The sequence below is a fragment of the Apteryx rowi genome, unplaced genomic scaffold, assembly GCF_003343035.1.
Source record: "Apteryx rowi isolate R43461 unplaced genomic scaffold, aptRow1 scaffold_324, whole genome shotgun sequence".
Lineage (NCBI taxonomy): Eukaryota > Metazoa > Chordata > Aves > Apterygiformes > Apterygidae > Apteryx > Apteryx rowi.
In genome coordinates, this window is record NW_020449686.1 from 487,188 (window position 1) to 514,340 (window position 27,153).

Genomic DNA, 27,153 nt, shown 5'->3' on the forward strand with positions numbered 1-27,153 from the left:
GTGCTCTTGTACCAAAAATAAGGGGGAAAAATCCAAATCGTGTTGCTCTTGGAGTCTCCTGGATGTGCCAAGGTGCAACCCTGGCAAGCACCGTGTTCGCTAACATGTCTCTTCACCAAGCAGGGTGGGAGGGGTAATTACTAAGTGTACAGAATTCAGATCTGAGTATTTGGGATTAAAAAAATAAATACAGAATTTGCTAAAAAATATTGTGGGGGTTCCTGTGAGAGAAAATAATACTAAGACTTCATTTTTCCTATCTGTTATTGTTAGTCACAGCGAGGCTATTAAAACTGAATTTTAGAAGTATTAAAGCTGTTTTCTTCTTTGCTTTTTGTTTTTTCATTCAGCTTTGACCATGAAAGCCATGTGTCCCTATCCGCCTTTTTGCCTACAATGTTCTGTTGCAGAGTTTGTGTTGGCAATGGCGTTGGAGTACAGCTCACATGATAACAATGTGGCATAGGAGGATCCTGGTAAGAACCCTTCCTTTCTTCCTGTCCCTACTTGCATGTAAATCTCTAGCAAATTTCAACCTCTAACTACTGTTCAAAACCATTTGTTTCCTGGAAAACGTGGGATGTGATGAAAGTTGCAGTTTGCATGTGTTGTTCTTTTGTCCTTTGAGGAAACCCTCCGTTTGTATCCCGCTGCCGCTGATAAGATCAGAATTAGATTGGCAGATAAAGACCTGAATATTTCTCTCATTCATCAGTTAAATACAACGCGGAAGATATGCAACTGTTCAGCTATGAACACTGCAGGCCACCCTATGATAAATGAATACTCAGCGTCTCTCCCACCTTTTGCTCTTTTCAAATATTTGAGATGTGCGCTGTTGCACTCCATCTCAAGACGACCTGTGAAGCAGCAAGGGGCAAAAGTTGTCTTATGCTTGTACAGTACCTAGTGCAAGATGTCTCAAACTTGCACTGGTGGCAATAAAAGCGAATTACAGACGAGACTCATCTCTCACAATTCTGTACCAAGTTTCCTTCCAGGCTGAGTGGTGAAGATAGTTCTGTTAGCTGTGCCTGTGTCAGAGTTTGGGGATCTACATTTCAAAAGCACTTAAATGTCTTAAAAAAAAAAAAATCCTAATGCAGTGAGTAGGACTTGTCTGATCAGAATCATTAAATGCAATTAAAAATTCTATTTTTAAGTTTCTGCTCTGAGACCATCTGAGAAAAGTAAGTGTACATGCTTTTTGCATGTACCCAAGTTAAACAGATAAATAAATAAAGGCTTTAAATGCCTGGGTGGACTTCCCCTCCCTGCCTCCAGTTCTCTGAAGCAGATGAGAATAGATGAGGAAGGGTTTTTAAATACAAGACAAACTGAAACTCCGTCCCTTAGTCACTTAAATCCTAAATGATTGTTGTCACTTCCTACTGACAAATTTGATTTGGATGACTAGATGTTCACTTGCTGGAGTAGTTAAAACCCAGAAAATTCCTCTATTGGTGTCCTAATATGCAAATGCCTAATGATGACCTATCCCAAAGCAAGTTTTAGTAGAATTCTGCTTTATATAAAGCAATCTGTAGTAATAATGCTATACAAAAAAATAAAACTAAATAATGATTATGGGGAAATATTAATGAAATGTTGGGAGACAGATGTTTGGTGCTATGAACTGCTATTCTGTAGAAGCACAAAAATTGAGATCGCTTCTGCTTTCTTCGATCTAGGCCTTTGACATGGGTGGTCTCAGTGTTCTAGCAATTCCTCATTCCCCTCAGGATATCTTGTATTTTTTGTCTGTTGGGCCATCGCTTCCTATACGACGTTTCTGGCAGTTCTAACTTTAATTTTAGCTCCCTTTGTTTACTTTTTTTTCATTTCTGTGCTGAAGAGTCCTACTTCCATCTATCTGGTAGTAAGTACAAACACAAAGGAATATCCTAATGTCCTAATGTTTTATCTCTTTTAGAACGTCCTCAACATAATGATTGCAATTATTCTAGAGAATGGAATGTGGCATTTATATAGAACAGTATTATACATTTAAAAGTTTTAAAGTAGTTTACAAAGATCAACTGAGGCTTAAAATTTTATTCCTGGGGGGAAGACATGTTGGGGAAAGTAAGGCATTGATTTAAAGGCAAGTGACAGAGCAGGGCCTGGAACTTATCTCTAGTTCTTGTTTTTAGTGAATTTTAAACCAAGAAATCTTAGGGACTATACCACTCTGCCCATAATTGTTTTTGATTCACTGCGGTAGTTTCCTAGACGTTTGACTCATCTCTTTTGAGCTCAGTTCTTATCAATGCAACCTCAGAGACATCTTCTCTTTAGCAGACGCCCTTGCCTGCCCCCCTTTGCTTTCTGCCCACTTCAGCCTTTGCCTGCAGTAGAAGTCTGCGAGATTTTGTTTTTGGTTTTTCCCTCCCCCCTCTTATTAGCCTGCGGACTACACAACACCTTCTCAGTGACTGACAGCTGCTCTGCCATGAGGGCAATGTTGCCGCACACCTCCTGCAGCATATTTGACACTCATGAAAAGCCATTTCTAAGAAAGATATTTGCTAAATGCTTGTGAATTAATTTGTGATTAGTGAATAATTAAATAAAGCAATCAAAAGAACATGTGGCCAGTTACAGCTGCTTATGTAGCACTCTTCCAACAAAACAGAGAGCTGAACTCATCTAATACAGGTCTAAATTTACTGTATCTTAATTTGATTTACCTTTGACATAACATTTAAATAGTAGCAACATCTATAATCTTGTGCTCCTCAATAAGGCTTCATTAAAAATTTACTGCCAGATCTAATCCATGGTTAGCATACAAAGTCTTATCTCTAGGTACCTGCTTGAATGCCTTTGAGAACATGCTTAATTTAATCTGAACAAAGACACTGCCATCATAAGCCTCCAGTTTGATTTTCCAATCTAAAACATCTTTGTTATTAAATTTGGTGCAAGCCATGGCGCATACAATGGATACTGTAAATTATTTTAAAGCACTTTTCAAGCAAAATTCTACTGCTTGTTAGACATTATTTATGGGGCATAAAAGAGATGTCACTCTAGTCTGGGGTTTATTAAATGTCATACAAAAATGAAGTATTAGTCTAAACTTAAGTTGTGAAAAGCAGCAAGCTTTAATGCAAATATATATCTATATATATATATAAACATTTGGGAAAGAAAGTTTTTTAAAAATCTGAGTTAACTATAATTCCCATCCACTCTCCTTCCTCCCTACTAGTCGGTTGTCTGTGGCTATACTTTAAGTTGGGGTAGAAACTTCAGACTGGAAAGCAAAAAGAAGTAGCTGAGATGGTAAAGCAGAATCTGATTTGCAATTATCATTTTAGAGGTTCATCATCTTATGATTTATCAAGTGAAACAGTTGCCAGTAAAAATCTTATATTGTCTAATAATGTCTGCTGCCCGAGGGTTTGCGTATGCTACAAGCATAGGTTCTGTCAAGGCATAACAGACAAAAGGGGAATAATTTTGTGAATTGTTGGTGAGGCCTCATCTGAAAAATGGAATAAAACTCCGATCTGAAACTCATATAGAGGTAGTCTGATTATAATTGGTGGAATGTGCACTTTTTTTTTGAGAGAGGGAGTGAGGCAACTAGAAGAGCTTAGCTTGCCTACTCTTCTGAAATGAAAGCTGAAAGGGGATAGATTGGTGTCTGTAAATATACAAGAAGGGCAAGCAACTACTTGAGGTAAAGTTTAATGCTGGCACAAACATAAGCTGTCAGTTAATAAATTTAGGCTGAAATTAATAAGAATGTTCCTAATCATTAGAGGAAACCAGGCCTGGAACAGCTTTCTAACGTGAGTTGTAGGAACAAAAAATGTAATGGCTCTTATGATGGAATTCAGTAAGTGTGTGAAAGGAGTCATAAACTGTGGCAGCTGCAATAGCATCAGACAGGAATCATTGTCCCAGCAGGTCTCTTCAGTCCTATATATCTAAATGAAACAGGCAAGGGTGAATATCGCATTGCCTGAGAGTGTTATGTCAGTTCTGTGGTATGCCTTGTTACTTACTTTCAGTAAGTTGAGTTCAAAAAGAACAAAAAAAAAAGGTAGGATAGTGAAGAAGGGAGGTTAGACAAGGATAAATTGTCAATAGTCATGGAGAAATCAGTGTGAAAACTGAAGAAATTAGTGTGAAAACAATAGACAGCTGCTTTATGACACCTCTGTGGTTGCTTCCTGTTCTAATTGCTTTCTGTAACTGCTCCACCAGTTTGGGTCTTGCTGTATCCCAGTGCAGCTTTTTGCTCCAAGCAAAATGGACGATGTATCATTATCTTTGTAATTCAGAGCAGCAACCAAAACATAAAGATTATTACTCGGCATAAGATGACGTGGGTACACCACAGCGGAGTCGGGAATTAAACCATATCTCCTCAGTTGTGAGTCAATACTTTAAAAAAGTGATCCATCACAAATGAAGCATGGTAGAATGAATGCCATTGTTAGAGGCTGTGGAATACTCATTTAATCACAAGATTAAAGAGAAAGGCTTCTCCAGCTGTTTCCAATGTTATTGCCAGCTTATGCTTATGAGCATTAAGTTGCCATGTTTGTTTAATTCATTCTCCCAAGTATTTTAAAAAGTCTATATTTAAACTGAAACTTGAGGGAAGGGACTTTAAGATGTATTGAAAAGAGATATGTAAAGGTAGCATAGGAATAAGAGGATATAAGGGAACTAAAAAGTCAGGTTTAAAAGACTACTGTGTTTCAAGCGGCTAGTGGATGAAGTTTGCTCCCAGAAATTTCACTTTTATTTTTAAAAAGCACCAATTCCTTCCCTGCCTCCCCCTCCCCCCCCCCGATTCTCTGTTCCAGAGAGGCAAAAGTTTGTTTGTGGCAGATGTTATGCATGAGTGTAGCAATTATTTTTCTTTGTCACAAATCCAAAGTAAAAGACAACTCAGATGATGGCAGAAAAGCTACAAGGAGGATCTACAAAGCTAAATTCATCTCTAGTGTCTTCACACTTTAGTAGTGTTAAATGGGGACAAATTTGGCTTTCAAGCCAACTTCTCTGTGAACAGCATTCCTGGCATTGCCTATCAGATATGAGTTTGGCTGGAATGTTTGCTGTCAAAATACCGATGCACGGACTTGCATCAATGAGGAATAACTTCTGCTTGACCCTTCTTTAGCTCTGGTGTGGTCAGATCATGCAGTAAGGAAACTGAAACTCCTCGGGAATGACTTGCAGCTAGTGTTTTCCCAGGCTTTGCTGTTGTACAGGAACTATCCTCGGAATGAGCTGCCCTTGGAAATTTATGTTTTCTTTCCCCCTCCTTACTTTCTGCTTGGGAGTGACCCAGGGTACGTTACTTAGCCTTAACATTGTAACAAAGTCATTTGGGAAATCTTCCCATTCAGTGTAAGCATTGGCCTGAATACAAAGAGCAAACATGCTACAGGACAGCAAACAATAGAGGTATTTTTGATTGTTTTACAATTCGCTCTGTGTTTCTGTTTCAGGCGCTGAAAGGACGTTTTCTTAATGGACCAGGCACTGCCAACTGTCACACCACGCTGGCACTACTTCTCCCTAGAGGACTCTAAGACCGAGACGCAGCAAGTCCCCAATTTCGAAGCGTGCGTATGTGCGGGTGGGGGCAGAGCTCTTCCTCACAGGCCCTTCCTCTCCGTAACGGACACCGCTGGAGGCGGCGGGGCACGTGTGGGCTCCCGAGCCAGCGACCCTGAGGCGCTGGCCCTGCTGCATAAGCCCAACTGTCTCTTTCTGGTGCCGCTCCAGCTCTTGCCCGCTGTTCCCGCCCTTCCTCCCGCGGGCTGGGCGGCGCTGACACCGCGCGCAGCCCTGTCAGCGCCAGCCGCCGCCGCCGCTGCTCCTCACGGCCGCCCCCTCCCCCAGCAACGGCTGAGGCGGGAGGAGCCGCGCGCCAGCGCCTCTGCCATTGGCGGCGGGCGAGCGGGAGGCGGGCCGGCCCCGCGTCACGTGACGCGGGCGGCTCGCGCGCTCTTGCTGGGTGGGCGGGGAGGCGCTGCCCCCTCGGCGGCTTCGGCGCGCGACGTCCGTTAGGAGGCGCCAAGGGAGGGAGGTGGGGGTGGGGGCGCGCGGGGGGAAGGGCGCGGGCGGCGGCGCCGGGCCGTAACAGTCCCCCCCCCGCGTCACGTGACGCGGCGGGGCGGGCGGGCTCCTCACGTGACCCGCCATGGAGGCGGCGGCGGGGAAGGCGAGCGGCCGCCTCCTCCCCCCGGCCCCCCGCCCCGCCCCGCCCCCCCCCGCCCGCGCCCTGCGCTCCGGAGTCGCCAGCGGCGCAGCCCGGGCTCCGCGGCGCCGAGCCGGCCGGCGGGGGGAGGCCATGGATTGAGGGGCACCATGGGCGCCAAGGAGTCCCGCATCGGCTTCCTCAGCTACGACGAGGCCCTGCGAAGGGGTGAGGGGGCGCGGCGGGGCCTGCGGGCGGGCGGGCCGGGCGGCGGCGGAGGGCGGGCCGCCCCCCCCCACCCCCCTTCCCGGTGCCGGGGCTGTCAGCGTGCGGCGGCGTGAGGCGGCTCGGCGGCGTGAGGCGGCTCGGCGCCGCTCGCACCACCATGGCAGACCGCGGGCGCGGAGGCACTTGCGCCGTTGCTCTCTGCCTTAGGCTCCTTCCCCGCCCCCTCCCTTTCCTCTCTCCCCCTCCCTTTGATATATACATACATATATATATATATTATTTTAATAATGGGGCCTGCTGCGAGGATCCTCCCGCTCTAGCTGCCTCCCAGCCGCGGCAGCAGCCCCCATACCCCCCTTCCCCGCCCCGAGGCGGGCGGGGTGCGGAGGGCCGCGGCTGCCGGACCCCGCCGGTGCCTCGCAGGCCTTTGCCGGGTCCTTCCCGGCTCTGCGAGCGACGGTGGAAAAGGGGCGTTAGGAAGCGCTGCGGCCCCGGGGCCGGAGGACTCGCCTCGCTTCTCCCGCGGCAGCGCTGCCTGTCAGCTCGCAGCCTTCACGCACATTTTGGCTCCTCATGTTTACTTGCTGCTGGCCATGATAGGGAGCGCAGGACGTGCATCTCTGGGTTGGAAGGTGGACGTAGCCTGTGTGGTTTACTGCACATGCTGTTGCTTTAATCTGCTTCTAGATTTCCTCCTGGAGGATTTTTAAGAGGGACTGGAGGAGGGAAGCATAAGCGTGTTAAATGCTGAATACTTGCAGCTGCAGGGTTCCAAGGCGACAGCGAGCTGCACCCTGTCACCTACCTCTCTCTAGAACTGATATCCAAGTCCAAGGACAAAGAGGGACGATAATTATTCAGTAGGAAATGGTTTGCAGGGAGGGTAAATCTTTTTTTACATACATAATTGTTGGTCTGCTGTGTATTGTTGGGATGTAGTTCTAGCAGTTCACCTGTTTGATATTTACAACACTGATGAAATTCATCAGCTCAGACCAATACATGGCTGCCCCATTTTTTTCTGCTTATATCTGGGAGGCGTATAATGATTGATGGAGGAAAACTGGGAGGAAACGTTGAGCACTGATTGAAAGGGAAATGGAAATAAACATGGAATGGTATGTTTATTAAATATTTTTTCATTTTTTTTTCTTATGGTGGAACCACTTAGAGATGCAATGCCAAATGGGAAATGGAGCAGCATACTCTAAATACTGTCAAAAAGAAGAAACAAATATATGACTCAAACTCATTTTCATTATCGATTTTCAACATAGCCTTGAAACATTTCACTTCTAGTGAAAGTATATGAAGTCTTTAAAAATATGAATGTACATATTTTAAGAGGAACTGAAGTCATAAATGTAGTCTGGTGGTGTTGTGAAGTTGAATATAACAGGAAGTGTTTGAAATAAGTTCTTGGGGGGAAAATGCATTCATTTGGTCACATTGTGTCTTCCAAAGTTCATAAATAAGAAAACGTAAATGTTTTGAATTTTAAAGTTAGATTTTTACTCATGTACTGCTTTGAAATCTAGGAAGCTGATCCAGAAGTTTCATAAAGAAAAGCTTACTTAAAATAAAATAATTTTTTATAATTATTACTTAAAAGTATTTTACATAGCGGGTGTAATGTTTTTCTTCATTGTTATTCTATCTGTATGCGGCTTTTAATACTGTTTTTCTGTAGGAGAACAGAAAGGTTCTTTTAGACTAATATAAATTCATGTTTTGCTAAATAACTATGTTGTTTACTTAGCTAGTGAATCATTGTATGTAGAAAACAGGCTACTTATCAAAACATTATTTGTTAGGGTCATTCTCACTTGCACAAAACTACTGGTGCTTGTGGCATTTCTGTGGACACAAACAACAAACAGGGATAATGGCTAAAAGTGCAAGTATATGTTTAAAAAAACCCTAAATACATTTACGTATAATTAGATGTACCTTCTTAACATTTTGTCCTTGTTATTTAATGGTGGGAAAGTTTTATATTAGGTAGTGTTATACAAATTCTTCAACTATGAGTTCTTCCTAGGTAATCGGTAGTGGTTAACTATATTTCCAGAATTAGTAATCATTCAGAATGCTCTGATCATATTTTTGAGACGCTAGTTTACATTTCAGTTTTTCAGAATATCTGGAAAAATACAATGCATGCTGCTGGTTCTGTAAACTTTACAAAATAAGGCTGATTTTTAAGTTGTGAGTGGCAGCAATTTTATTTATTTTTAATCTCATTTTGGGAGTAACCAAGAGAAGTGAAGGTGAGGAGAGTTTTTGTGGTTAAAGGCTGACAATATAAATAACTGTAGCTAAAATGTAACTTCTGTTCAAGGAGATGAAAATGTGATGGTGGTCTAGTGTTTTTTTTTGAAAACACCCTGGAGCAGGAGACAGGGCTGTGATTTTTTTTTTCCTGGTGTTGGGCACAAACGGCCAGAGCTGACTGCACTGTGGATGAGGTGCCCATTTGGATGGTGAAATTGCATTGCGTTTCCCAGCACAGATTACATGGAGTCCTGTTAGTCTCCTTTTTTCCCTCCTGTCCTGTAAATCTGTGTCTGTTTGTGTTGCTTCGGAGTCAAAGTATGGGGTACTTTTGAGACATCTCATGTTATGAATGCTACTGAATTATGGTAGTCTTTATTTTCGATAGCCAGAGGCACTGCTCTGCCTGTTGCTGTGGAAAAGGTTATACGTTTTGACTGTGCAGTGATCACTGTGTGAGGCTCTCCCTGGCCCTGTAGAGCTCACTCTGAGGTTGATAGTCCTTTTTAAGGAGGTGAAGTCCATGTACAGTTTGTTATAGATGAAGTAAAAATAAATGCTTTATTCCAAACTGTGCATAAAGTTATTGGTTATTTCATGAATTTAAGTTTGTGATGATAAAAACTGTTAATATGGCTCTTGGGTTTGTTGCCTTTTTTTCTTAGCTCTAGGGTCCAGCAGCCTTTTTTTGTTAGGGCAGTGCTGTAAGTCAGGCAGGCTTCCCCAGCTCAATCACTATCCCTTTTTGGTTTTGGTGCCTTTTCCAATGTACTTTTCTACTACCTTTCTCTTTGTCAGGCTGTCTGACTGTTCTCTCTTTTGAGAATTGCCCAGTGTTAGGTCTTGTCTTATGCTGAGGAGGTATTTGTCTAAAATCTGCCTTATCTTCCACTTGTTCTGCCAGCAGCCTCAACACCTGATTCCGTAAAGGCCTGTCTTTGGGTCCAGGTGACTTTGTAAAAGGAAGAGCTTTCTATTACAGTAATATTAGCTGTAGTGCAGCAGCTCCTGCTGTATGTTGTGTTGTATATAGAATACTTCAATAAGGATTCCCCAGGAAAGAGATGGGTACATGGCATTAATTGATGGCCAGTTTATTTTAGATCTTGAAGGAATTTATTTTCTAAAGACTGTTAATATATGCTGCTTAAGTAACTTTTCGAGCTTAATCACAGACTCAGAGTGTAAATTTATAAAGGTACTTGAAAATTATGAGATTATAAAAGTCAATGTTTCTGTGAATGCTGCTGAAAGAAAGCAGGTCGTGCTAACTCAGGCCATTTTCAGCTTATGTTTGCTAAATATTTACTTGGGTAGCCACTTTAACAAAAGTAATGTTGGTGTATGATCATGGATCAGTAAAACTTGTGCCAGGGGTGAAGGCTGGGTTTTCCTTAGCAAATCTGCTAAAAGCAAAGGAAAATTGTTCTTGTATGTATGCAGGGATGGAAGAAGGGGATACTGCAGTGACATCAGTGTGGTCAACAAGCATACTGTTCAGAGAAATGTCTGGCTGTTGATAGGTCTGTTTCATTGTGTTTGGAGTTTGTGCACAATGATTTCCAAGTAAGAAAGAGTAAATGTGCTGTCTTTGGAAAACATGCATGCAATTAAAACACCTGCTAATATAGAGGTAGAGCTTACAGAAGTATGAGTTTTACAGGATTTGCCTCTGAACAGGTAATGAAGTAGTATATTTAGAAGTCAGTTTTCTCCAGTTTGTGTATCTCAAAGATGCTATCAACTTGAGGACAACACCATGCCCTTCAGAACAGTGAAAGCCTGCTCTAATCCACAGAAATGTTACTTAAAACTCTTTCCTGTAATAGCTAATGTTTTATGATGAACAGAGGATAAATCTTGCTAATGATCTTTTGTGTCTTACTTTAATTAGAAAAATTGCTACATTTGTTTTATTTAAATCAAGGCATTTGTAGCTGGTGTCTGAATGTTAACATCTTCAGGCTTACAGATCTAATAAATTTTCTGACAAAAGGATGATGGAAAACTTATCATCTATTTGAGCTTGTCCTGATCTCAACCTGGTGATAAAGTCCATGGATTCAGCCATAGAGCCCTTATAGGAGACTGCTTTTTGTAACTCTTGACTATGAAACTAACTTTTAAAATCCTAGATGCATTTTTTAATAGAGAAAATGAATAGGGATGCATTTAAGTGATTTATTGTCTTTTGTTATATTCCGTGGATGCAATTGTTCTACATCCTTTTCTCTCATCTCTAAAAGGCAGTGCTCGAATAGCCTAAGTAGATGAACGTTCTCCTGCTATTCTTCAGGACACCTTATTTTCTAGGGGTATAAAGCTGTATCCTTATGTATAAGGAGATTTAAATGATATGATGAAAATGCCTAGGTCTCTCTGGGTTTGTTTTTGTTTGTTTGTCTTTTGCTATCATAATTAATAGAATCCACCACTGAGACTGTCTAGATTATTCAGGGAGATTTGTTACGTCAACCAGTATCTGATGGCTTTAGGGCTCTGGCATATGATTAAAGCAGGTATGAATGCATAGTTTCATACTTCCTGTTTATAAATCTGTAGAGCTGCAAGAGTCACTCAAATTCACAGAGCGGTAATTATTTCGCAACTTTGGCGTTCAATTCTGATGCTTGTTTTGGGAGGATACCTCAGTAGTCTTAGTTCAATATGTAATGGCCAAGTGGCTTGAGGAATTTTACTTAAACTGCCACAAACTGATGTAAGAGGCTATTATTAGAAGAGAGATTATTTGCCTGTAACTCTTCTGCAAAGTCACAGTGACCACTTTCTCTCCTTTTACTTAAGGTTACAAGCTTAGAAAAATGGACTAGGTTAGTGGTTTTCAATCTCTTCTTATTTGTAACTGTTCAAGTTATTTACTATTGGAAGTGAGGAACATTTGTATCCTGAATTTAGGCCAACTAATAGTAAGTTTCCTTTCCTGATATGAGTTTTGTGGACTTTAGAAGTTCTTTATGAAATATTGATTAAAAACTTCTAAATTAGAGACCGAAAGCATTGCCTTCGGCTCAGCCTTCTGAGAGTGCTGTGGTTCTGAAAGAATGATCGTGTACCTTTTGGTGGGTTTTCAGTGATTTTCAGGTGGTTCCCCGGTACAGCTGTATCAAGCATGGCAGTAACTTGGTGAGTAAGTTCTCAAATGTTGGTTGTACATGTAATGATGCAAGTTGGATAGAACAGGATTTCAGAATGCAGGCATTCCATAAGCACGATGTATTTGAAACCCTCAAAACATGGAAATTTGATTCAGTAAATGCTGGGGGTCCTCTGATTTCTCACTTGAACACATGAAATGTGTCCCTAAATAATAGTAGTCTCTTAATATTAGATGCATTTTTATCCTGTCAGCAGCTTACTAGCTGCCGAGCAAAGGTAAATAGATAATATCATTTCAGCTGTGGAGACTGGAAGTTAAAGGATAAGCTGAACAAATCCTCATTCTGAGTGTTAAATATCTTGGTGTAAGCTAAAAGTACGCTATCAGACAATTATATACATAATATATTTTCTTATATTGATGTTGTAGAGTAAAATTGATTACTCAGAATGCTTTTTCATGTTATAGAATATATGCCTTTATCTTTCATAACTTACATAACTCTTGTTTGTTCTGCTTTATTTCTCATATTTTAATCAATGAAATCACGTTATGCATGGTCATTTCTTCCTGATCAGTTTTACTCTCTGGTTTTTACTCTCTTAACAGTAGTGTATATGTAGTGTGTATGCAATATGTATATATATTTAAATATACATCTCCAGAGAAATTGTGAAACTTTCATCATTAGAGATTTTCAAGATCCAACTGGACAAAGTCATAAGCAATCTGGTGTGAGTTCAGCCTTAAGCACAAAGTTGAAGTAGATGATCTCCTGAGATCCTTTCCAACCTGAGGGATTCTATGAAATGTTTCTATTCATCCTAAATTTTGTAAAGCCTCGTGTTTATGAAATATAACTTCAGGGGCCTGTATCTACCTGACAGTGTCCTAGAGAGATAACAAAATAGACAGAAATTGAGAAGCTTTTCAAAATGATATGTAGCATCACTAATGAAATTTAAAAGAAAAAAAAAAAAGGGCTACGTGAGTCCTGTTACTCTTGACCTGTATCAGGCTCTCTGGCCTCTGGCACTATGGGAGAAATCAGTAAAACAATCCTCTTCCTGGTCTTCTGTTCAAAGGGAAGCCAGCCTACTGTCTCATTTCATAAAATAACTGAGGCATTCAGTTCTTTAGTACTCGAAAAGATGAGATGGTATTAAAAAAATGCACTTGTGAAGGGATGACAAGCTTTGTAAGAATAAAAAAAAGAAAATAGCATTAACAAGTTATGTGATTAGGTGAGACATGATATGTCTATTTAATTCTGTAAATTAAGAGTGTTGTGCAACTGCTGCTTTGTGATAGGACGGATTTTTTTTAATATATATATTTGAAAAAAATCAGACATTTCTAGTGTCTGTCACTTTTAAATGACAGGATATTCTCTGAGAATTGAGTATATATTTTTGATTAGTGAGTGAACTGACATTTTATTCTAAATAATTTGGTGTATGGGGAGTGTCAGATTAGTCGTCTTTTAAGTGTCATGAGTTTTACGTCCTTGAGGTTTTGTGGTGTCTGTGTGACTTAGCTGCTAATTGTACTTAAAATAATCCTGCTCTCTGGTCCAAGAAGTTCAAAATGCAGTGAGCTTGTAGAAAAGAAATGGAGGAGTCGTAGAACAAAAGTGTTGTACTTCCAAATACCTTAGATGCTTCTGTACACTAAGTTATTTCAAGGACTGTTGAAAGCCAGAGCTATTCAGTGGGTTTCTATTAGGGCCTACTGGGTTATTTAACAGTAATCTATTAATTTTGGAAGATTTGCTCAGCGGGGAGCTGTGCGTTCACTTGAGTCCCGATGGCCCAGATGGATGCTATGTTCCTCTTTGGGAGCTGGCAGTATCGTTTTGTTGCTGCTGACTGAGGGACTGGGAGTGCCCTAAGAAAAGTGTGGTGTCTTGACATGGGACCTTACAGAGCAAGGTACTTGATCATGGACAGCTATGAAGTGGTGTTCTTAAGGAACGGAAGTGTGAGAGGTTTTTCTGCCTGTCCTTGACTGATACTTCTTTGCCTTAATTTTGTAGTGCGTGATGTGCTTGCCATTCATTTAGTTACTGCACCATAGGTAGCTAGGGGTGCTAAACTGCGTGCTGATAACTTACAGAATTATTTTGAGTAACGTGGGGTTCAGTGGAGGCTACTCTGCAGCACTTGGTTTGAACTGCTATGTCTCTCTTCAGGTGAGCTCCAGTTAAGTGTTCGCTGGTAGCTGGGTCATACAAGGAATGAATCAATGCAATGGAAAGTGTGCTGAAGGCATACGCAGCCCTTCAAAGTTTTACCTGTGTGTTTTTGGTATGGCATTATACAGTCTAGTCTTTGATATTTTTCATAGTAAAAACTGCAGATTTTTCTAGTTTAGGTTCCTGTATAAGCAAAAAAGTTTGGGAATTTAATTCTAAATAAGCTTTTAATTTTTTAAGTATTTTAGAACAAGTTGCTTCTTGATTTGTTATATTGCATGAAGCATTTGCTTTTTCTTTAAGGTGTACTTAGTCTAAATGACTGTGAATATCCATGTGATATTTGCAGTATTGAAGAACTACAAAAAGCATCTTTAACGTTTAATTTTCATATGAAAAGGTCATTTACATAATGAGACAATGAAGCCTTTGGGCAAAGATGAATGTAGAAGAAAAATCCATTAATGTAGATTCTGCCGAAGAGTTTGAAAGGGTCTAATTCACAAAACTTTGAATACTATATTATTGCTGGCACTTACTGGAATAAAAATATTCTGCTTGCCTAAAGAGTGGCAAAATCCTAATGCACGTTTTCTTTTGTGATTTCTTCAGGGACATCTTGCTTTTGTTAGTGATGGCTGTTTCTGTATAACTTTAGTCTTTCAGCTTAGCTCTATAATAATACTTAGCATTTTTGTTCTACCTAATGAATCTTAACACCTCTGAGAAGTGTGTTTCTTACTAGCCTGTGTTTACAAGTAAGAAGGATTAGCTTAGTCCTCATAGGTAGGGACAAGTTTGGAAAGAGTGCATCTATAAACAGCAGTTTTGTTAAACTGGTATAAAATCTCTTCTGGATTTCTGATTCTTAATCAGGCTGTAAGCTTGGTCTCAGATCTTGATTTGAAACAGAACGAGTCTGCACATAATTTTTATAGTGATCTGACCAAATCTGTTTAAAATCTGAAGCAAGTTATAATAAATCACAGCATTCTTCTATCTAGACCTTTAAGTCACTATAGTGAGAATAAAAGCAGACAATCCATTATTTTAGTGCAATCTTCACATGTAATTAGTGTTGAAAATGTGGCTGAGTTCTAGGAGATAGAGATGTATATTGATTTGATAAATCATCTAAAAAATATATGCTTTAAAAAATATATGCTAACATTTGCAACAGGGCCTTTATTTAATTCTAAGGCAAAATAGAATATGCCTGAGAGGCCTGGATGAATTGCAACCAAGGCAGTTTGTAGTGACCTGGATTTATTTGCCGTTGTATGCATTACTTAATATAAAAATGGCAAAAGCACTGAAACTGTTACCTCCACTGAATCATTACCTCTGCTAAAAGCATTAGCTATCATGGGTAAGGTGACTTGGCATCTCAAATGACATGCAGTGATCTCCAGGGATTTAAAATTCTCCTTTCCCTTCCCCTTTTATCCTATCAGAGCACGTAACAAACCTTTACTACAACATGAAAATGTGCTGATGAGGCTAATAACTCATTGTGCCTGCCATGTAGCATATTTGTGGCAAAATAACAGTCTCTGCTGGAACAGTGTTCATAAGCTGCATGGGTTAATGCGTTCACCTGTGCATTAAGGTAGAATGCACTGCAAACCACTCAGGGTTGCTGGGAAGGGAGGTCATTGAATGGAAGAGGAAGCTAACAGGATAGCCGCTTGCTTGTAACGGATAACTTTAGGCAAACTGAGAAGACAGGCAGAAACATCATCTGGCCTTACACCTTGCCCAAATACTTTAATTTTGAACTTGTAGCATGATTTTAAACGATTAGTGATACCTTCTGTAACTTAGAAGGTGATTTGACTTCTCTTCTGGTCAGGTTCTCTGCAGTTCTGTGTGATGAACAGTAGAGAAGGGCAGTGTAGAAGTGATCTGGAGTGAGGCATCCAAGTCAGCAGAGTGCCATACCATGTTTCTAGCCGTCAACTACAAAGGAAGAATGAAACTATGCTTTCCAGGGTCTTATGTAACATTTATTTTGATGATTTTTTTTTTTATTATGTTCAAATGCTTTGAAGATGTTTCATTTAGTCCTGTAGGTTATAGCTGGCTTGAAGCTATGCAAGGGTGAAAAAGGTCTAACTTGTCTCCAAAGTGAATTCTAATATAAAATTTTTAACTTTCTGTTTTTGACTTTTCTTCTTCTTCTTTCTTTATCAAAAAAAGAAAAAAAAAACTTTAGTGGTCATGCAACATCAGATTTTAAGCTGTAGAAAAAGGAGAAAAATTAAATAAAACTTTATTCTGTGCTTACAAGTCCTAGAGAGAAATCATTTAAAAGCAAGACTTTGTCCTTGATACTTCAGGAATAATGTTACATTTGTATAGAGTCTGAATTGGACCTTGATTGGACCTAAAAGCTGTGAGGAGAAGTAACATCAGGCCAAAGAAAGAGGTAATTACATTTGGCATGAAAAAATATTCCTTGTCCTTTAAAGGAAACACTGGTTACATCTTTCAAATTCTTCCTCACCTGAGCTATGTCTTCTATCCACATTGCATAGCTCTTTTTGTTAGCTGATGGTTTTTCAGTTTGCACTCCCCTCCCATGCAATTTAATTTATATCAAGTATTCAGTACTTAAATGTGTCTTTACATTTGTTTGTATTTTGAATTGATATTTCCCGATCTTTGTTTTAAATGTTTTAAATGATCTATGTTATTACATTGGTTCTGAAAATTGTGCTTTTAAAATTCTGAAACTGTGAATGAAAAAACTTGGAAAAACCTCAGAAACTGAAGCAGAACAGGAAGCGCCAGATTTAGTAAGTCTGCGGACAAAGAGAAAATGAACATGAAAGTGTTGGGATAATAATTATGAGATCTTCAGTTTTGCAGATTAAGTTTATTCTATAAATAAACTTTAATATGCCACCATGAGTCTATTTTGGGCTGGAGAAGTACTTCCTTTTAATCCTTATTTCTAGTAGTTAAGTGATGTCCGGAACAAAATCTTATTCTGTGCTGGAAATTTCCTAGTCTTGTAAAGAGTTTTGCCACATTTCACCTAGCAGTATGATGCAGTTAAATCCTGGTGGATTTGAGTTTAGAAATTAGGAAAGTGGTTTTGCCTTTCATATATCTGAAACAGCATTGCTTTAAGAAAAATAGTCATCAGCAGTTAGTGCAGTCAGTGTAGCCTGCTCTGTATTCTGTGATGATGTTAATGAAGGGTGTTATCAGTGGAAAAGTAATCTAGCAACTTTTTGGTGTCTCTGCCTTTCTTGCAGATAACGATGGGATTTTTCTTTTCCTGAAGAATTACAATCAATCTTTTTGCAATAACTAATTCCCCACCTTTTTGTGTTACCTGACACTCAGGTTTGTCTTCTCATCACCTTGCTTAAAGAGTGGCTGTGTAACACTGTCTTGTGTTAACTATTCTTATTGCCTAAATATTGAGTAAATTAAGAGTAGAGGTGGGTTAAAGGAGGAAGGAAGCATAATATATGCTAGTTCTAATATAGAACACTGCTGGCTAAATATCTACAAAAGCCATAGAGTGTTATAAGAACAGAGGTTAAAAGCAGAATATAAAAATATTTGATAAATATATCTTTATATAAAATGTTCATAATTTATTATGTAAATGTACTGCTTTTAATGGAGACTGTGATGTCCCTGGGGGATGTCTTGTGGATCTCTTCAGTGGGAGACTCCAACTGCTTAAGCTATTCAGGGCATTGTCGCTCTTTAGGATTAAGTCATTCTAATATTTTTTTCTATTTCTATATTTCTCTTGTGAAATAGAGGACAGTGTATTTATATGGGGCTCTGAAATCTGAGTTATCACATCAATCTGAACTGGTCAGTGGTGGTAAAATTACTGGAAGATGGTTTGACAGAGAGCATGTTAGATGGTGTATGTAAATACATGTTTTTTTCCGTTTAGTTTAAAATTTGGAACAGTCAGTTGTTATCCACCTGGATGCCTAGAATATGTTGTGATGCTATAGAAATGCTTATAAAATCAAAAAGTACAATCCAAGCTGGTATCTCTTGGTTGTTAATTATGCAAAATAATGATTTTTCTGTAACTTTCCCTATTGATATGATGAATCCTTAAACGTCTAAAAAGTTATCAGTCATATTCCTTTATAATTCTTTGAAGTTCCTGTGTGAGAGTTGTAAATACCGGTGGGATATACAATGCAATTACTTGAGAGTCAGAAATTGGAGAGTCAGGTGGTCAGATAATGTTTATTACTAGATATAAAACAGAAAATAATTTTGTTTTAAGGTGTACTACCCTTTGACTTACTAAGATGGCAAGAGGCAGTAGTTGCCTCTGTTCCCAGACGTCGCACTGTTGCTGTGGGTTAGGGTGATTTCTTTCCTCTCAAGGACTGTAGCAGAGATGATTGTAAGCGCCACTTTGGCTTGAACCATATGTGGATGAGGTGAATGTGGAACCTTAAGAATAGTATACATTTAATCATGAATGTTTTTAAATTTTATAATAAAGTATAAGCATACTTAAAGCTAGTGTGGCATAATGCATAGTCTTTCAGGATAGTTCTTCAAAATGTTGGTCCTCAGATGTTTCTGGAGAATTCTCTTAGCAGTAGGTATAGGCATGGAAATGGAATTTGGAAATAGTGAAGCTACCTGTTTGCTATCATATGTTAAAAAACGTGTCTGATTCAATTCTTTGTGTTCTACCAAAGTCTTAATAGGGTCTCAGAACTAACCACATGTTAGTTTTTTTATGTTTTATTTCTTGACTATGTAGGCTAGTTTCTCTATTTCTGATTCTGGTTGATTATTTTCAGCCTTTCACAGATTGCTCAACAAACTTGTTACTGTGTGTTTGTAACAGTGTAACAGAAGACATAATTTTATGATCTGATTCACTCTTCTTTGCATCTGTGTTTGAGATTATTTTTCAGATGGATTTATCCCCAAGAGCTGGGGAGGAAGGCTCAAAACAGAACCTTTTATCGTATATCAGTTGTATGTGTACATGTATGTATGTGATATGTTGTTCATGTCAAAACGTGACTTCCAAGTGAGTAACTATTTTTCTTTTAATTGCTTAGAAATTAAGATTTAGCTAGGTCTAAATAGTCTTTGAACGTATTGTCATTCTTCCTTTATTTGTCGTAGTACTTAAGTAGTATGCTGAACTAGAGTTCGCTTTTTTTAACTGCCAAAGACTAACCCTTGATTAAATACTTGATCAAAACTATACCAGCAATCATAAATTATTATTCCTTCCTTCTTTTCCTTGTTGCTTTAGTACACATTTATTTCGGTAAGTGCAATGAACAGAATATCAGCTTGTTCCAGATTTAAGACAAGAGTTCTTGCTGAAAGTCTGGAGAGCCGTTTGCCAGTAAAAGAGTTAGCAATTCAATGATTATAACTAGATGTCAAAGTTAATTCATTTGTAAGATGAAGGAAAAGATTCACACTTCTTTGAGAAGTGCTATGTCTGAAGGCTCAATAAACTAAGAGGGATTTATATGGTGAATATACATTACAGACAAAATGAAAAACTTGATTTAAAATGAATTTGCCAATTCCAGGTAATATAGAAAATAGATTATCATACCAGCTGTATAAGTAAAATCCTGGCCCAAGTAGTGTCTTAACACATTTTACATTAATGGTGAAACTTAGTCAACGTGAAAGAAACATCAAACAGATGGAAGACTCACTTTTCCCAAGTAGGAACCTAGACTGTCAGAAAAGAGTTTGAGCCCATCTTCTATCATAGATTTATCAGATCCGTAGTAGCTGACTAATCTTACTAAAACTGATAGTCTTCCAATTATTAGTCTACAAGGCTATAGAAAACAAGGCCTTACTGCAAGGCTATGGGAAACGCTGCTTTTGTACACAGAAGTCACTGATGATTCTTAATTTTCAGGCTTAGTCTAATTTTTTTATTAAAGAACAGTACCATTTTACAGTATAGATGCATTAAGAATCTGGACTATTGGAAGAGAGGATATGGAGTATTTGTTATATTAGGATTTATTTTGTAGCAAGCTCCTTAGGTGTAGTTTGCCTTTGTAGTAGTGCCTTAAACTTATTTCCAGAGTATTGCTTGTACCTGAAAAAGACTGAATTCTCTTAGGGACTATTGTTACCTTTGAGTTTGATTTTTAGTAGGTTATTTCTTTGATAAGAGTTATATAATTTTGTGTATCTTAACAAGCGTTAAGTGTCTAGATGATTTTCATGGTGGTAATAAAATTGGAAGGAGCTTTTCTGAGTCGTGACAGAAGCTGCTGTTCTCTATGACAATGCATAACTACAGTCTGTTTGCAAGCAAAACTGACAGAGTGCCAGCACAGAAGAGCAGAGTTTTGCTTGTAATCTAAATCAGACTAAATATCCATTCTAAATATTGAAAAGTTTGAGAAATAATCATCCTAGAAAATCATGTACAATTTATGTAAAATATGAAGAAGCATCAGAAGAATATGGTAGTAGAAATGGAAAGAAAAATAAGAGGAATGAAGAGGTTAGAAACTGAGCAATGAACAAAACTGAAGACTTTGCTCAGATGAGGGTAAGCATCCAAAACGTGGTTGCTTACTTTGTGGGCTTCCCTAACCCCGATTTGTTTTTCTCCATGCTTCTGTCTTCCCGTGGGAGGGAGGGTAGTTCAGGGCTCCTGTGAACGTGTTGCAGCAGGAACTGTGCTGTGCTGCAAGATGGCTTATGCTCTATGTTTAAAATTGCTTAAAACTTGTACCTCTGCCTCCTCTCTCTTTACTTTTCTGCACCATTTCCACACTTGGCTGTGCTGGTCAGGTTACTGAGTGCTATCTCTTTTCTAGGGACAGCAATAGTTTATTCAGAGCATCTAGAGCAATACCAGCACCTCATCTTGGAGGAAGCAATATGTGCTCTGACAAGGGCCTGTGGCCTGGAGAGGTGGCATCCTGTGATTCATCAGGGCTGGCAGTAACTGTGTTCCATCGCTGGGAAGGAGTTTACCAGTTCTTTAATTGATACAGTAATTGCTTTTGGCCTTAAGGTTGCAGCCTATTGCACTTAAATTTGCGGTATTGTGTGTGGCAAAATTTACTTTAATGATCTTCAGAGGCTTCTGAATTTTCAGGTTCTTTTAGCTTTCTTCTTGTCTTACAGGGTTGGACTGGTAAGCATATAAAACTAGGCTCATTTAATTCTTGAGGGTATAAAATATAGCCAGTAAGCTTTAACTTCTCAGATGGTGGGAGGATTATTTCACTGTTGGGGCTATTATGTAGCAATTCCCATCCACACTAGTATTAGGGGGAAGGTTGTCACAGAACCTGTACTGATTAGCTTTGCTTGAAGCAAATGTAATCCAAATAGCAATGTGACAGTGTGCGCCCTGACGGAGGTACTTTACAGATGGATAAAACAGGCTAATAATACTTAATAACATTCTTTTTGAGGATGGTAGCTGTGAGAAGTAAGCTCTTTGAAGATTAAAACTGTCACATAAATGCTAAGTATTCATGTTACAGAAAATTGGCAAATCCTATTGTAATAACTAAATCTTCTTCCACTGTCCTCACACAAGATGTTAAACCTTTGATATGCATTGTGGTTAGGTCTGATAGAACCGAGAAGAGCTTTAGCCTCAGCATGAGCCACTACTACCAAAAAACAAAGAATAGATAGGAGGAAAAAAATAAAAATGGCTTCAATAATTTGAACTTTTCTTAAAATACCAAAACTGTGTTGCTGTTATCCTTGAATTCCTGTTGCACAGTGTTATTGGTAAATGTCGTGTTAAGACTGTTAAGTCTTTAGTGAGATGCGCTGTGTAGTTTGAATGGTGCCCTTTTTGATATTCTGGTCGTGAGAGATTCCTTAAAAGAGAATTAACTGTTTTGGTTTTGGAGGTGTGTGTGTGTGGGGGGGGGGGGATTTTGTGTGTGTGTGTCCCCATATTATCAGGTGGGTTTGGGGGGAGGGAGAGGGGGAGCTTTTTTTTGTCATAGATGGTTCATTTATCTCAAATGCATTTTGAAGTTTTTCCTATTGGGAGTTATTCCTAAACATGCTTTACATTTACTTGCACCTTTTACCTCTTTGAAGCTTTTCAGTAATTGATTTGGTTCTTGACAACTTCGTAACCACAGCAATTGAGTCACAATAAAGACTAATGAAAAAAAGTAATAAAATTTTCATGTATAACTAGGATGAAGATTCCTGGGGGAATAGTGAGCAAGTGATTACAGGGAAGATAATTGTCTGGTTAGAGAATTATATGCCCTGTGAGTTTGATATTGAACCTGTAAAATTGTCACTTAAAAATCAAAATATTAGAATTATTAAAACCAGAGCTTGAAGTCAGGAACAGCCCAAGGTAGGTGAATTTTGTTTGCTTTCTGCAGGATGATCAAGATGTCTGTTTATACTAAAAATCCGTTTTGGCTATTTTTAGTAAAGAATGAATGCCATGTAATGCTGATGGTTGCAAATTATTGCTTGCCTGTATATTTGAAATCTTTTTACGGCATTGACATAGCAAGCTGTTTTTTTATCCAGTAGTGACATTAGGAATTCAGATTATTTTCTCCTTTTGTATAATATTGTGGACATTTTGAAGCTTACAATTATGGGGAAAAAGTACCAGCCCTACTAGATATGTTTTTAGATACTTTAGTCAAATGAGCTCAAAGTTTCTTGATGCCTCACCCTAACTGCACTTTTTATCCTCTCTGTTTTTTCCTCTGGCTTATGTAGTTATCTAGTTTCCTGTTTGATTTTTTCAGCACTGCTGATATGTTGTGGCCTGCTACCTAGATTTATTTTTTTAATGGTCACCTGTAAACAAGAATAAATATTTAATTTGACAACATGAAAAGAAATTAAAGTATTGGAGATTTTGATATATAAAGATTTTATCAGCCTTTTGGTGCTGTTACTGCTACTCATACTAACAAATGATGATTTGCCGGTCGTTTCTGTGATTCTGATGTAATCAGAGGTTACCAAGTCACTGATTTGTTTTCAGCAGTCTCTCCTTTCTTTTTATAAAACAAAGGAAAAAAAAAACAGATGTATTGTTTCTGTGTCCAGTTTATTATAGATTATGTTAATTGGCTGTAGGTTTATAGTAGCCATGGCAGGTTAACTCCATCTAGTCTCAGTTAAACTACTGGGATTGAGTCCTTTTCAGTAATTAAAGCAGCTCCTTAGTGATAGCTTATAGTACTTTTACAGAGTATTTCAGAGTATTTGGGAACTATATGAATCTTTATCAAACATCCATTTTATGTAGACTAGAATTTATATTCATTTTAGTGGAGAGACAGTTAAGACACGGAGAGGTTAAGTGTCTCTTGCCTGGGTGTCTCAGAAAGGTAATATTAGAGTAATGAGTTCAAATGCTGTGGTTTTATTCCTATCCCTTTCTTGAACAGACAACCTTATGCTTTTGAAGGCTGCATCAACTTTTGAATTTCACCCCACACCGTTTTAAACAATTTTGTTTGGATTTTGAGGGTAGAGGGAGAAGCGTTGTAAAGGAAGTTATTGGTGGTGGTTGGTCCTGACTTTCCTAATAAATATTAAATACAAATTTAAGATGTATTTATGGTGCTTACTCTCACTGCATATGTTATAGGCAAGGTGGAGAGTAATTATGCTATATAAGCGCTCACAAATCCTTTAAGCCTGACTAAAAATTTCTTTTAACCTTTAGAGAAGCCCCCCCTCCCTTAATATTAATTTCTTACAATTCTTACAATTCAGGTGTGAATTGTTGCACCTTAAGCAGCAATGGGTGCTCTTAAACTTTGGTGTCGCTCCTCTTAATGTGTCTGTAAACCTTTGAACTTCTTTGCAAGGGAACTGGAGAGCAGCCCTGTGCTGAAAGGTGGGCTCTTGGTTCTTGCTTTAGGTGCAAGCTAGGTGCTGGTGCCAAGCAGAAGCTGTGGTGCGTGGCAGTTCTTATATTCTTGACCTCAATATTTTTCCTACTGTTGCATCATTAATTTTTAAGGCAGATTTCAGCTACTTATAGTGTTAGAATGAAATATACTATTGAGCTAATTTGTAGGTACATTAGGTTAGACTCATTAGTTCTCTACTTTAAGAAACTGTGATAGATTGTGCAATGTAGGTACTTCCAATACTGAGGAATCAGCTTTGATATAACTAATATCTTCTAGCTCTGTTTCCAGGCAATGAACAAGCAAATATTATTAGGTGTATTTAGTTACATAGACATTTTTATGATGACTCCTAATAAAGAAGGTTTACTAACAGTCTTATAACATCAGAGTAACTTTTGCTGAGATAGGTATTTGCTCCCCAGCTTGTTAAGTTTTGCACAGATGTTTGTTATGCAAAATTGGCCTGTGCTTTGTAGTATGCCCTTTCTCTTGAAGTGATAGAGGTTGTGCTGTATGTTTAACCACTTACTACTCACCATGCATTTTAAAACTTTCCAAGATAAAAGAAGGTGGGGGTGGGATTAGTGCTACAGGATGTGGAAAGAAAAAAGCTTCTAAGATTAATAGACAACATGTCTGCAAAACTTGCTAAAGCTCAGCTGTAAGGGTTGATTTCCTCTAGTTTAGTTTAGTTAAACATAACTTAAGATGCTTCTAAAAATGTTACTTTAACATTGCACATTTTGCTTGCCCAATCTGTAGTATCTGTTGCCTGAAGACAAACATTTTGTGGTAGGTAAATTACTGTTTTATGTTTATGTTTTATTTGGGCTATGTTTTTTTTAATACTAAATAAACTTTAAAAATGAGAGTGAGCAAATGTAAATGTTGCAGAATTTGTCTTAGGCTCTTCACACTATTAACCTTCATTTTTATGCACTCCTGTTAAAACTTTAAGTAGGATGAGGAGGAGAGCAGTAACTTCAGCTGTGTTCTGTGCCTTCCTTTTTTGAACAGTATATTAAATATAATGTCCCGTACATGGGTATCTAACATTAGGCTTCTACATAAAAGCAGTGTATATTTTCAGAGGGAGTTTCCCTGCACCTCCCACTCCCATCAGTGACACTGCTAGATGGGATCTCCTCTGAATTTCAGGCCAATTCTATATAGGTGGCTGAATATGGATTTAAAAGTCTAGAGTTGGGCATCTGGGCTTGAATAGTTTGAGCTATAGTTTTATCCTAAAAGGAAAACTCCAGGATGGCTTGGTAATAAATATGTGGAGTGAAAGCAGGGGAAAGAGAGCGAGTACCAGCAGGGGATCGTTTTATTGCACAGTTGCTTTTGGGAGGTGTTACGCAAATCGTTAGCTGGACAGTTGTTTAAAAAAAAAAAAAAGAACTGTAAGTCTATATAAACAGCATTAGGTTTAAGTAACACCATTAGACTAAAATTATTCTCAGCAATTGGATGAACTGGAGGTTTGCTACAATTACTGTAGGTTGGAGTGAATTTTTTAGCTGAGGTTGCATGGTTTCATTTAAACTTTATTAAACAAACTGGAGCTCAAGTATTCCCTGGAGAGTGGGATGCAGCACTAATCTTTTGTTAAACTGTCTTTCACACTTTTGGAAACCATCCAGCAAAAGTAGCATTAAGAAGGCTTCTATTAGTAAAGCTGCCTAGATAGAATGACATAGTCTGTGACTTTTCCTTTTGTGGAAAAGACCATTTGTTTCAATAATGTTATTTGGAAGCAGGCTTCCTTTTAATAAAATATTACTTTTGTATGCAGCTGACTGAGTCAGATATAATTTTAAGAAACAGAATACAGTATTTAACTGTTGAAACTTTTTATTATTTTGAATTAGAACTTCAAGAATATAGAAGCAAACTTCTTACTATGATGTGTCAGGAATTAGGTGTGCACTTCCAATCACTTAGCTACATTGCTTCCACTGCAATAATACTGAGGTTGTGCCATGTGTTTTTGGTAGGAACAATGTGGAGAAAGTTTCTGCTGTGTTGACTATCATAAGCTTATTTTGGAAAGTCTTACGTGTTCTGTTTTTTCCGCTGTCAGGTTATGAATGCAGCAACAGTATATCTGAAAGAGTAGTGTCTGTGTGTATGTATAATGAAAGTGGCTTGTGAACAGTCTTTTCTTATGTATTTATAGATGACTGTCTTCTAAAAGTATTTTGTTGGACTGTGCCTTTGGAAAATGTGAATGTAGTTCATGAAGGAATTTCAATGTATGAAGTGGGATTGTTACTTTTAATCCTACCCTTAGGCATAAATGTAGTTATCTCCATGGTTTGATGTTTGCTGCTACTCAAACACCTATTTATATGTTGTTTATTATTGTTTTTAACAGATGCTGCTTTAATTCATTTGTAAAGTTGATTGACCGGGCAAGTGTCGGTCAATCACTGAGCAGGCGTTTAATGAGCCTCTTAAGTCTTTGGTTGAAAAAGGGAGAAAATAGTCTTAAAATTCTTTCTTTACACTTCTCTTTATTTCCTGCTCCCTCTAAAAAGAGATAGTAATAAAGAAAGATATCACCAGTGAATACAACTAAGTGTGATTAAGGGTTGTTGTCTGGAAGCTGAGGGCCAAGGTTGACATCTGCCTGTTAATAGTGTAAAGTTTGCAACAAGTAACATCTTTGATCTTAGTTGGACTACCTATTCAACATAAGGATTTGTGGAATTGAGAGAGAAAAGGTAGCTTGTGGGTATGTTTCAGTTTTTTATTATTACTATATTAGTAAATTGCTTCTGGAAATATTACTTTCATAAGTTAAGACTTAGTTTTATTTGCTCTCTGCAGGCCATCTTGTTCTACCACTATACCAAATAATTGGCACTTTGGTGTTGGAGTTTTGCATTCAAATATTTTATTTGTCTTCCAGACTTAGCAAACATCGATAACATCTTTGTTTTCCACTCTGCTTGTTTCAATAGTACTTGCATGTGTCTGGATCTAAACATATGAAGAACTGATTTTTATAGAGCTTTGCAGATGATTTCAAATGACCTACATTATTCATTTTAATGCGTCTCTGGGAAGGAATGGAAAAAATTATTTTGCTTGCAATTCTATGACCCGTTTTGTAGTTTCTGCATGAAAACAGTAATATTAAGTGATCTCTAGCACTAATAACTTGCTTTTAAAATTAAACATAGACTAGCAATATTAACTTACCATCTTTTACTAGGTGATATACTGGCAGTTCTTTTTGAAGGTGTTAGTAACACTGGTTGAGCAGTCCTCTTCC

The 27,153-nt window shown here is 38.5% G+C and overlaps 1 protein-coding gene across 2 annotated transcripts in view; it reads left to right on the top strand.

The window, feature by feature from the left end:
• Nucleotides 1–5,572: 5,572 nt before the first annotated feature.
• The window catches only part of USP32 (ubiquitin specific peptidase 32), an 85,357-nt gene continuing 63,776 nt past the window's right edge, over nucleotides 5,573–27,153 (top strand). The window contains exon 1 of one of the 2 annotated variants that reach the window (XM_026071364.1): nucleotides 5,573–5,594. Coding sequence is in view for 1 of the 2 variants with exons in the window: in XM_026071362.1 (XP_025927147.1) it covers nucleotides 6,343–6,400 (58 nt within the window). In the remaining variant the exon portion in view is untranslated. Of the gene's footprint in view, nucleotides 5,595–6,253; nucleotides 6,401–27,153 lie in introns of those variants that run through there. The other variant, XM_026071362.1, reaches the window with a different exon arrangement.